The sequence below is a fragment of the Rhipicephalus microplus genome, chromosome 8 (assembly GCF_043290135.1).
Source record: "Rhipicephalus microplus isolate Deutch F79 chromosome 8, USDA_Rmic, whole genome shotgun sequence".
Classification (NCBI taxonomy): Eukaryota; Metazoa; Arthropoda; class Arachnida; order Ixodida; family Ixodidae; genus Rhipicephalus; species Rhipicephalus microplus.
This window is the reverse complement of record NC_134707.1, coordinates 31,897,493-31,908,792: the sequence shown is the minus strand read 5'-3', so window position 1 is coordinate 31,908,792 and position 11,300 is coordinate 31,897,493. Positions and strand designations below refer to the sequence as shown.

At 45.0% G+C, this 11,300-nt stretch overlaps 1 protein-coding gene across 1 annotated transcript in view; it reads left to right on the top strand.

Annotated features, from left to right (window-relative positions):
- Nucleotides 1-4,190: 4,190 nt before the first annotated feature.
- LOC142768914 (uncharacterized) overlaps nt 4,191-11,300 on the top strand; it is a 50,251-nt gene continuing 43,141 nt past the window's right edge. Inside the window, exon 1 of the mRNA XM_075871465.1 lies at nt 4,191-4,345. Within this exon, the coding sequence (XP_075727580.1) occupies nt 4,258-4,345 (88 nt within the window). The 5' untranslated portion in view covers nt 4,191-4,257. The remainder of the gene's footprint in view (nt 4,346-11,300) is intronic.

The window sequence follows — 11,300 nt, the reverse complement described above, 5'->3', positions numbered from 1 at the left end:
TGCAATCCCCTTAAGAAGCTGGCGTACTTTGTCTGACTCTGTCATTGGGGTTTCAACCCGGCGGCAAAGTGAAAGGACATCCTCGATGTAGGTAGGATGTATACGACTCCCCGATGTGCTGTTTCCGAGCCGCGAGAGCTTTCTTTGCGAGAGCCGAACAAACAGTCGGTGTGCCAAAGACATGGCGAAGCTGATCTTTGAAGGCTGACCAGTCGGGGATGTCGATGAAGTGGTTGAGGAACCACGTCTTCGCGACACCCATGAGATAGAATGACACGTATGCGAGTTTGTAGGTGTTATCCCACCGGTTAGCAGCGCCGACACGTTCGAAATCGTCCAGCCATTCCTCCACATCTTCCCCGCGCATACCAGCGAAGGGATGCGGCTCACGCTGGAAGCTGTTAATGACGTGAAAAGGTGCGGCACGTGGTGGCGGAGTGGGAACGGTTGCAGCACCGACCTCTTCTTGGTGCGACATATTTCCGGACACCTGACCCAAGCGGCGACCTGAACGTAGCTCCAGGGGGTAGAGTGATCGAGAGGATGACGAGGGATCTAACAGCACGCTCCACCGCGTATGAAGTCTTGGTTTGAAAGACCTTTATTAGGCCCGAGGAACCGGGAGCCGACAGCTGAGATGAACGAACCAAGATGATGATGATACGTGACAACGATGAGATGCATGAGCAACACATGATAATGATGATAATGTACAGATGAAGAGGATTGGCATACTAAATGTCCACAATATATATATATATATATATATATATATGTATATATATATATATATATATATATATATATATATATATATATATATATATATATATATATATATATATATATATATATATATATATATATATATATATATATATGTGTGTGTGTGTGTGTGTGTGTGTGCGTGTGTGTGTGTGTGTAAGAACAAGGATTTTGGCGGTGACAAAACTAAACCGATATTGTCAATATGATTGCTTTCGCAATACAAGTTTTTTTGACACACTGACAATTACATTTGTCAACGACGTGAGATCTGGCAGAGATAGTGGTTCTTTCATGTTCCGGACACCCACGACAAGCCGGAAACTAAGTTTACAGCACGAAAAAAACACCGATGCTTCCATGCAGCAGTGAACTAGTCGCAGGCAGAAACGACTACAGACAGAGTATCGAGTGCTTTCTGAAAAAAAAAAGAAGAGGTACCGACCGATCCCGACGTCGACTGCACAGATGATGACCTGCACGACCCAACGATGACCAGTTTATCGACGACTGAAGTTCTTCGCGCCGATATTAGTGTAGAGCGTGCATCGCTGTACATGTGGCCAACTCTCTTGTGTGTGAGTGGCACTTTTCTGTGCGTCAGCGCCATACGACGGAGCTGAGTTCTAAGCACGGTCCACAAAGCCTGATCAGCTGTGCCCACCGAGTTGAGAAGGCGAATAGTTTCGGTCATATATTTTTTTCGGGAGGTAAATGTTGCAGCCACAAATCGGGAAATTAACATTGCAAGCTACGCTCAAGCCCACACTGATGAGATAAGCGGTAGAGCGCGGTTTATCTGCAGTGTGCTGATAAGGTTGCACGGTTGGCTTGTTGTTTATCCATAGTATCTGAGGTATAGCACATCGAGGAACGGACAAAGAAGAAGACATATTACACATGCACAGTGCTGTGTATGTGTTATGTGTCTTTTTCTCTATCCCGTCCTGGATGCGCTATACCTCAGATACTAAGAAAGAAGAGCCTGGCAGACGTCGGGGCCTGCTGAGCGCGCTTTCCGGTCATGCGTTACCCTCGCCCTGTTCGCAACTCGCCCTCATCGTACGGCGCTGACGCACAGAAATTTCGTCGCTCACTCACGATAGTTAAAGGTTTGGCTGTCTGTACACTCTGCAAAGCAATGGAACACTATCGGAGTTCAGCTTCCTAGCTGAAGACATGGGAAACCTTTCTGGCAACATGTACAGTCGTCGGCACCTTTATCTCGAACACTCCGACGCGTGGCCTCAGCTCGCTTGGTCTGAGGTCAGTGCCACCAAGCACTGAAAATGATATGCTTGCTGCAGTTAAAGATAGATGTAGCACACGTCAGTTTCACCATTTGATATCTGTTTCCGGTCTGCCTTACAGGAAGGTCGAATGCCCTTACGTCGCATTCCTTTTTTGCCATGTTTAGTTCGCGGCTACGTTATCGCGCACGCCCTTGGCGTTCGTTCTCTTATACTTACCTCGACAATGAACCATTGTGTGCGATAGCTTATGCACATTTCGTGTTTGAATTCGCAGCTGCTGCTCAAAAGGAATCACGTGTATTGAAAGCAGTGAAAATGCACGTTCAAGGCGTTTGTAAAAGTTGCACAATGAATCATAAATGCAGTGGCCTTGATTATGTTCTGCTTCAGTATTTTCAGACAGCTTGAATTGAACTGTTGGCTCTGCAAGCTACGATAATACAGCCTCCTGTTTCCAGATCTGCAGCAGTAAATGGGTTACCTATTGAGTTAGTGCTACGGGTGCTAAATCAGCAGATTCGTTCTTCTGAAGGTACTGGGGGCCAGGAGTCAGAAATAGACTACGAAAATCTGCATCTCTCTACTGTTTCGTTGTACTTGTTCTGTCAGTAGCATGACCAAATCTTCCAAGGAATCAGCACGTGCCCTACAGTGATTAAAAATATTATATTTAGACTAAGAATTAGAGGCAGCCAAGCTAATGGCGACTGCTGCTTAAGTTAATCGTGGTGCACAAGAAGTGATATCATTTACCTATGTTCTTTACGTATGACTGCTTCCGTATACCTTCCCCCGCGGTCACGCCATGGCACATAAACGAAGTGCACTCCACGATTGTTGCCAAAACGACATTTTATAACAACTACCCTAGATTGACAGCATTATCTACAGTCTTCCCTATGCATTCGTTTGGAAGATGTTGAAGTCAGTTAGCACGTCACCATAGTTATGGAACTCTGACGCTTTAGTGCACGCAAAAATCTTGTTGGAAGTATAGTCGACTCGGAAGTTATAAGCTCGATAGTGTTTTCACTAGCCCCGCCGCGGTGGTCTAGTGGCTAAGGTACTCGGCTGCTGACCCGCAGGTCGCGTGTTCGATTCCCGGCTGCGGCGGCTGCATTTCCGATGGAGGCGGAAATGTTGTAGGCCCGTGTACTCAGACTTGGGTGCACGTTAAAGAACCCCAGGTGGTCAAAATTCCCGGAGCCCTCCACTACGGCGTCTCTCATAATCAAATGGTGGTTTTGGAACGTTAAACCCCACAAATCAATCAATCAGTGTTTTCACTAGCCAAGTGTTTTGATTTATGAGTTGATCCTAATGTAATTACTAATATGTTAATTACCTATCCTTACTTTGTTGCCATCATGTGCATTATAGTGGAAAGTGTCCACTACAGACAAGGCATGCTAAGAAACCAGTAATAAAAATGACATGGCTCAGTGGTAGAATTCTGGGCTGGCAGGAAACGGACAAGGTTCCAACCTTGTTTCATCATAAACGTTTTTATTATAGTTCCTATATTTTCCTATTTCTTGCGTTAGCGCTTACGTATACACTATCGGCAGGGGTGGTGGAGAATAACCCCCCACCCCTCCACGATGGTCTAGTGGCAAAGGTACTCGGCTGCTGACCCTTAGGTCGTGAGATCGTATGCCGGCTTCGGCGGCTCCATTTTCGATGGAGGTGAAAATGCTCTAGGCCAATGTGGTCAGGTTTTGGGGCACTTTAAACAACCCCAGGTGGTCGAAATTTCCGGAGTCCTCGACTACGGCGTCTTTCATAATCATGTGGTGGTTTTTGCACGTTAAACCCCACAAATCAATCATTAAATCAATCGGACAGGTACGACTACCTTGTTGTGGTTTGATAACACATTTTGCTCTAAAATACAAGTGAGTGAGCCTAAAGAAACGTGACCTCGCTCCAGTGAAGTATCTATGTCTTTGTAGTGACGTTGGTGTTGACATATTACACCTTCTACAATTGGAAGGTTTTATGCTTTTGTTTCCAGGAAAGTGTACAACGCAAGAAAGGTTTCCAGCAGTTCGTATACACTTTTTTTGCGTTCTTTGTTTTGAAATATTCCTTCCGTTTATTGAAACTACAATTCCAGCTAAAATGTGCAGAAAACACTCGTGACGCACTAGGTTAGAACAAGAACGCACCACTGTGTCGTATTTAAGTAGCCTGCCATAAAGAACATCCTGAAGACATCACGACACTATCTGATATTTTTATGATGGCAACGTTAGACAAAATTTGTGCATGCTTCTGCGTGCTGTATTTTTGTACCATTATATGTTCAAGTAATATTGTTTTGGAAGGTGAGTGTCTATCAGTTCATTTTTTCATAATTACGCATTATAAATATTTGTTGTTCTGAGTGATGAAATGTACATGTAGGCAGTTTTTTTTTTACTCTAAGCTAAGGTATACAGTTTTACTTCTAGGAAAAAAATATAGGAATAGACATTTACTATTATTTGATACCTGGTGATTACTCTATTATTATAAACTAATAATCGTTTACAGCAGCATCTGAAATACGGCTCGTTTTGCATAAATTCAAGGCATCTACATCCCTTAGATTATTTAGATTTCTTTTGAATTTTCCTTGTGTATTGTGATAAGAAAGCTACATCGTAAACAAAAAACACCCCAAACATGGAATCATAGAGGCCTATATTTCCTTCATCTTATTTGAAGACTTTAACACTTTATGTATACCTGACATGAAACATTTGCAGCGCTTTTTTTTCATATGCATGTGCGTTGCTAAGGTGCCATTTTAAAATAAAATTCGTAATATGTCAGTGTGAGCAGTAGGTCATACTTTTTTGTCAAGTAAACAGCTTTCTAAGATTTTTACTTTAATGAAGAACCTTCCAACTTCTTAGGCTCTGATTACCGTCTTGAGTGGTGTCACCATCGGCATTGGCGTAACCGATAGAGTGAAAGAGAACAACAGAAGGAACGCGCAGTCTGTGGGTATCAGGAGCCCTCAAGTGCTAGCCGCAAGGTCTGAGCCCTCGCCCATGAAGGGGGTGCACTGCCGCTAAGCCTTTCGCTTGGTCTGCGATGCCAGCTAGACAGAGTGGTGTGCGTAACGCTCAAGCGACGGAAGTTTCTGTGGTAATATGATAAGAATATTACAGTGCTGCTAGTGCGGATAGCCAAAATGTCCAACCCAGCTGGCGTTGCGTCGATATGCATCAATACTGCCTCAATATAGGCAGTATTGTAGGAATCAGTAAATTCCCGTTTGAAGCCTTCTTCTGCGAACCACAGGCACTTCGAGGGTTTCTATTTTGTATCTGTACCTATCCATCTATCTGGTGGCCTACGCCTCGGTGCTGCCTTGTTCGCCGCCAGAACTTGTGACTGGGTTAACTTGTGACCAAAATTTGTAACTGGGTTAGATAATTTGTTGATATGACTTTAATATATACCTGCGGTTATGACATGAATAATGTAAAAAATTTACTGCTTTCGCCGTCACCCGTTTTTTCTAAATCTGAACTTTTACAGGGAAGTGGTGGAGGTAGTGAGGTCGCAGCAGGTGGGGATAGCCTAGCACGCATGACTAGACACTGTCTGGCCTGAGCCTCTCCTCATAGATTCGGTCACAACTTGTTGAATTACTCGGCGTCTCACCAAAACCCCCCCAAAATTTGTTGCACGCTCCTTTTTGTTGTCGCGGACATTTCAATAAAATTCACTCTTCAAGTTTCCAGTGCCTCTGACAACCTTTTTCCAAACTGCATGTGGACCAGCGCTGCAATTTCCGTATCAAGTTGCGTGTACACTTAATTAATCTGTTCATAGCAAACTCTGTGATTAAAGAGGACACAAAACGGAAATAAAACGCATTGCCAAGTTTTGAATGATCAAGTTAAGGGAAATGCAGAGCTGGCTTTAAGGGTGGAGATATTTAACGTCGAGGCTTGTTCGTCGGCATTGTGAGTCATAGTCACCGTTGACGTTGATGCCGATGACGACGCACAAGCGCGTTCTCGACTACACATTCTCTCTCGTCCATCACGGCACAACACATGCAAAGCAGTCATTATGCGCCATGACGAAGGCGATGAAGATGATGACGTTAATGATCATGAACCACTTGCTTGTGCAGCAGACGACGTCTCAATACGATCTATGAAATGCTCGTTTGCCTGGAAACAACCAACAGCCACCCACGGCTCGGGAAACATGCCCAGACCTTGTCATTGCCATATTATTGTTATCTCCGGTAGCACAATCTACTGATGGTCACAAAATGAATTTCTCAGCACAACGTAACAGTTATGATCCATAAATTTTTCATGTAACTGGACACTGCTTGGAAGTCATTTGCACTGTTCGTGGTCAATGTCACCGCTGATTTACGGCAACGCTGAACCATCCCACTACTTCACCCACACGTCATCATTAACTTCGTATATCTGTTTCTCAGGAACCAAATGGAAGTTCCTCTGACTGTTCCGAGACCGCTCGGATGCATGTTCGATTCTGTCATCACAGGCATAGAACATGAAAGGTACCCACTATACAGGGTGACCCACGTAACATCAGTCAGAGCTAAAAATTGTGCTGGGACACGTAATTACGACGTGACCAAATGCATGTTGCGCACCGTTGCCTGAAGTTAGACTATTTTTTGTGTTTTCAAATATTGTTTAATTAGATATATGTTTAATGACCTAACTTTTCAAGAAAGTAACATTGATAGAAAAGTCAATGAGGAAGTTGTAGATTGGTTTGCGAAACGTCTGATTAGTCAGTTTCGAACTGTATATCTGTTAGGTATTAGTGTTTTTCTGCTGATTACGAATGCCCACGAAACACAAAAAATTACCACGTGACAAACACGCTCGCGCGTCAGTGCGCACGACGATTCTAGTGCTCCATAACGTTCCGCGTACGAATGACACTCTTCCGTTGCACCGGTTCATGACAGCGATAAGCAGTCACAGCGGTTATCGTTCTTGCGGCCGGTAGCGAAACGCGTCCATCATAACGTCCCCAGCGTCGTTGCGGCCCTGCCGAGACAGCACAATGGGGCGAGTGCTACGGTCAATCGTACGTGTAACGTTAAGGAGCACTAGAATCATTGTGCGCGCTGGTGCACTGGCGGGTATGTCACGTGGTATTTTTTGTATTTCTAGCATTTGTAATTAGCAGAAAAACACTAATACCTATCAGATATAAAGTAGAAAACTGTCTAATCGGACGTTTCACAAACCGATCTACAACTTTTTCAATGAATTTTTTATCTATGTTCCTTTCTTGAAAAGTTAGTTCATTAAACATATCTAAATAAAGAATGTTTGAGAACACAAAAAAATCTGACTAGTTCCAGGCAACAGTAAGCAACATACATTTTTGGTCCTGTCGTAATTACGAGTTCCGGCATATTTTTAAACTCTGGCTAAACTTACGTGGGACACCCTGTGTATACACTGCGACTAAGACGATGAAGAACAAGTGCGCTCAAGACAACGCACGCCTTTTCTCCATTGGTGAAAAATGATCATGAGAGCACTCTCACCAGCGAAAGGCCCTCGCGGAGTGGACTTTTCACTGCGACAAAGCAACCATTGTACGCACTGTAACACGTGTTTCCACTCATTTCAATTCTCTAGAGGCCAATGTACGGGGCACTCACAGTAACTCAAATGACCTCCGGAGCTCCACCTACTCAAGCTAATTTACTTCATGTATATGCTGTCATTTTCAAGAAGTACAAGAACATTGCACATTCGCGAGTTTGTCGCGGGATGACGAATGTGTGGTGTTCGGATGAGAGCTGCACTTGATTGTTGAGACGAAAATGCGCAGGTGCGCCAAAGATAGAATGCATGCGCCTTATCCTGTCTGTGGCTTATCGGGACCGCGTCATGCACCGTTGAACATATAGTAATAAACGTCGCTCGGCCCTGGTAAACTTGTCTGCTCTTTCTTGCACAAACCCACTTTTACACAGCAAAAGACTCGGTGTGAAAACTTGCAGTTTGCCCTAATATGATCATTTCTTACTTCTTTCATGCTTTGCATGGTAAGTCTGAAAAGCTCTTGTTTTAACGTGAGAACAATAAATGTGTCATTTCGCAGAAATTCCGTGTTCGGCGTCGTTGTTGTGAGTGAAAAATCATCATTATATCAGTCACCGAAAATCGAGAACGATGCGAACAAAATACGTAAAAAATCCTGCAGCTGAACCGGGACCGAATCATTCTTGTTTAGGTCCGAGTGGGGATCCTGTATCATTCTTGTTTAGTTTGGTCCTGTATCATTCTTGTATCATTCTTGTTTAGGTCCGAGTGGGGATGCGAGTGGGGTCCGAGTGGGTCCTGTATACAGCCTTCACAATGCAACATGAAATATTGCAGTTGTGTAAAGTAACAAAAACGCCGACAAGGGTAAAACACACAAAAGTTAAAAAGACGTTTCGGATCCCCATGCACACGAGAGCCTTGTTCACAGTGACCGCCAATGGCATAGTGCGCCCTTTTTAGGCACGTTTCATCACATGTTTCAGACATCGCGCGTACACAGGGGGGATTGTCCCAATAATCCGGTTCAATGTATGCGCAGTAGTATGAATGGCTGGAGATTTTATGTGCAATCGTGGTAACAACTCTGTTTCTGTGGCAATGATGCGGGCTTTATCCCAGTGAATAGCGTGCCCAGTAGATTGCAGCTTGTTCTACGAAAACTATAGAATCTAATTTCCTGTTCCTAACGCCATTGAAACATTCCCGAAGCCAAGCCTTCTTTTGTAATTTCCTGTCTCGCCATCGTATCCGTACTCACAGTCTTTGCAAGGAATTTGTATACCTCACCGGGAAAGTCATGCCTGTCCAACTTATCCTTGACATTTGTGGGACGGCCCTTGAGCTTTCGTGTCGGAACGTGAGCCACTTGGACGTCGTAGCCGTGCCAAAACCGAGCGAGGACTTCACTGAAGCCTGGGACATAACGCACCGATGCGCGTTTTTTTGTAGCAATGGTTTGCGATTTAGCCGGGCGCTGCAGTTGTCACTGCACCAAGTTCATGAATGAAGGCGGGTATCCACAAGCAGCCAGCTCCCGTTGAACAGTCTCTGGATCTTCTACTGCGTCTTCTTCCTTACAAAAAATCTTCGAATCTCCGAAATCTTCTTCCTCCGCTTTACGAGTGTTGACACAACAGAACGTTTATGTCAAGATGGCTGCACAAAATGGACGCTCAGAAAGCAGCCAGTATGTGTATTTTCTCTGTGGACACTGAATGTCAGGCGCCTACCTTCTCGCTTCACGATGACGTCAAGGAACGGAAGGAGCTGTTTGATTCTTTTTCCATGGTAAACTGTATCGCGGCGTCACAGAATTTAGCTGTTGCAAGAATAGTGGCGGGGCATTCCGTTGCAAAACACAGAAACAATCATCCACATATTGAAGGAAAGGCTTGGGCGGGGCAGCAAATGAAGTGAGAGGCCGGTTTTCAACAGCCTTCATAATGAGGCTTGTGAAAGCGACGGACATAGAAGAGCCCATTGCAGTGCAATGTACCTGCTTGTAGTGTTTGCTACTGTAGATAAAGTAGGGCTTCTCTAAGCAGAATTGAAGCAACCTTAAAAGATGAAGAACATCGACGGGCGTTCTGTCCGACAATGATTGGCTCGACTCAAGGGCTGCCTTGCACACGTTAACATCAAGACCAACAGGTACACTTGTAAAGAAATGACCGTAAATCAAACGATGCTGTCATTGTCATCTAGTACCATGTCGCGAACCTTTTCAATGAAATCACTGAAACTCCTTAAGTGCGTCTCACTTTTTACAATGAGCGGCAAGAGGGTCCTGTATATGTAAGCCGAACGCTTGTGCAGAGACGACCTTGTACAATCAGCATTAGGGCAGATTCGAACACCTGTCTTGTAAATATTAGGCAATTCATACAGAGCTGGAGACGATTTATTGTTTGCGATGATTCAGCTGGCGATGATTTATGACTCATGTGGACTTTTTTCGCCTGGAAACGCAGTTAACTATCATATCACATGGGCGCAGGTCCCGTCAATCGGACTCAAGCATTCAATCAGCCTCCCACGGACCTGTCCACGCGCCCTTGGCTATGAATTCTGCCACCGTGAGTTCCGTGGGGCTATGGATTCTGTCCACGCGTCGTTCACCAAAAAGTCATCAGAGGTAATGAAAGGCACAGCTGCACAGTCGAGGTGATTCCCCATGGCCGAATCGTCGCAGCGACGCACCTCGCAAGGTCTGCCTTCGGTAGTGGTCTTCGGCCATGATAAACTTGAGTCTGGTACCTGCAAAAAGTCTGGAAGCTCAAGAGGTGAACTAGATCACTCAGCTGCAGCCTCGAGATTGAACCCTTCTTGAGCTCCATCATAGCTACAAGTGAGGGTGGTCTCCATGCTGGCATAGAGGTGCGAGGGCATCCGGCCAAAAGCAGCAATCAGACATGAAGCTCAAAACCCTTATACTAGTACCACAACCGATGTCACACTTCCAAGTTAATTTCGACAACCGGACAAACCTTCAGCCAACGACACGAGATCTGACCGCGGGTAGCAGGGAGTCCATATCACATCAGTCGGCACGACTTCTGCAGACTTCACAGCAGTCTTTGGCCGAGAATGCGACTTCTATAGATGCGCCCTTAGCAGACAGGGCAAACATGTGCCATTTTGGCATGGCTTGCGAACTTGCTGAAAATGACAAGCACGTAATTCTGACTACCGGCGTACCACCTGAATGGCACGCGGATCACGATGAATCTGTTGTCACCACAAAAATCACCGCCAATCGTTCGGACAGTGACCAGCTTGGCCAAAGCAACGACGTTCCTTCTAAATACTCTAACGACGTCGGAGTGGGCTCGAGCAATGATTGCGTACACGCTTACAGGCATTGTGTGGAGCCAAGAAACATCATGTATCGCTGACGTGACCACACAACAATGTGGAGCGAAGGCAGCAAGCAAGATGCAGCCGAGTCGTGTCATGAGCACGTCTGGCAGTCTCTCCACGCTCACACTCATTCCGTGTTCTGCTTATATTTTCCAGCTCGGCACACTTACATACATAAAGACCGCATGTGTCGCAGATATAAAATGATCATCAGCATGAGCCCAAACGTGCTCATTCACCACTCTAGCATTCTGTACACATGTTCAACAAGAGAAGCCGAAACGTACGGCTGCTAATTGGCTATCGCTATAGCTGTATGTTGCAGTGTTAGTTTTCATAGATCAGTGTGGGAAGTAGTTGGATA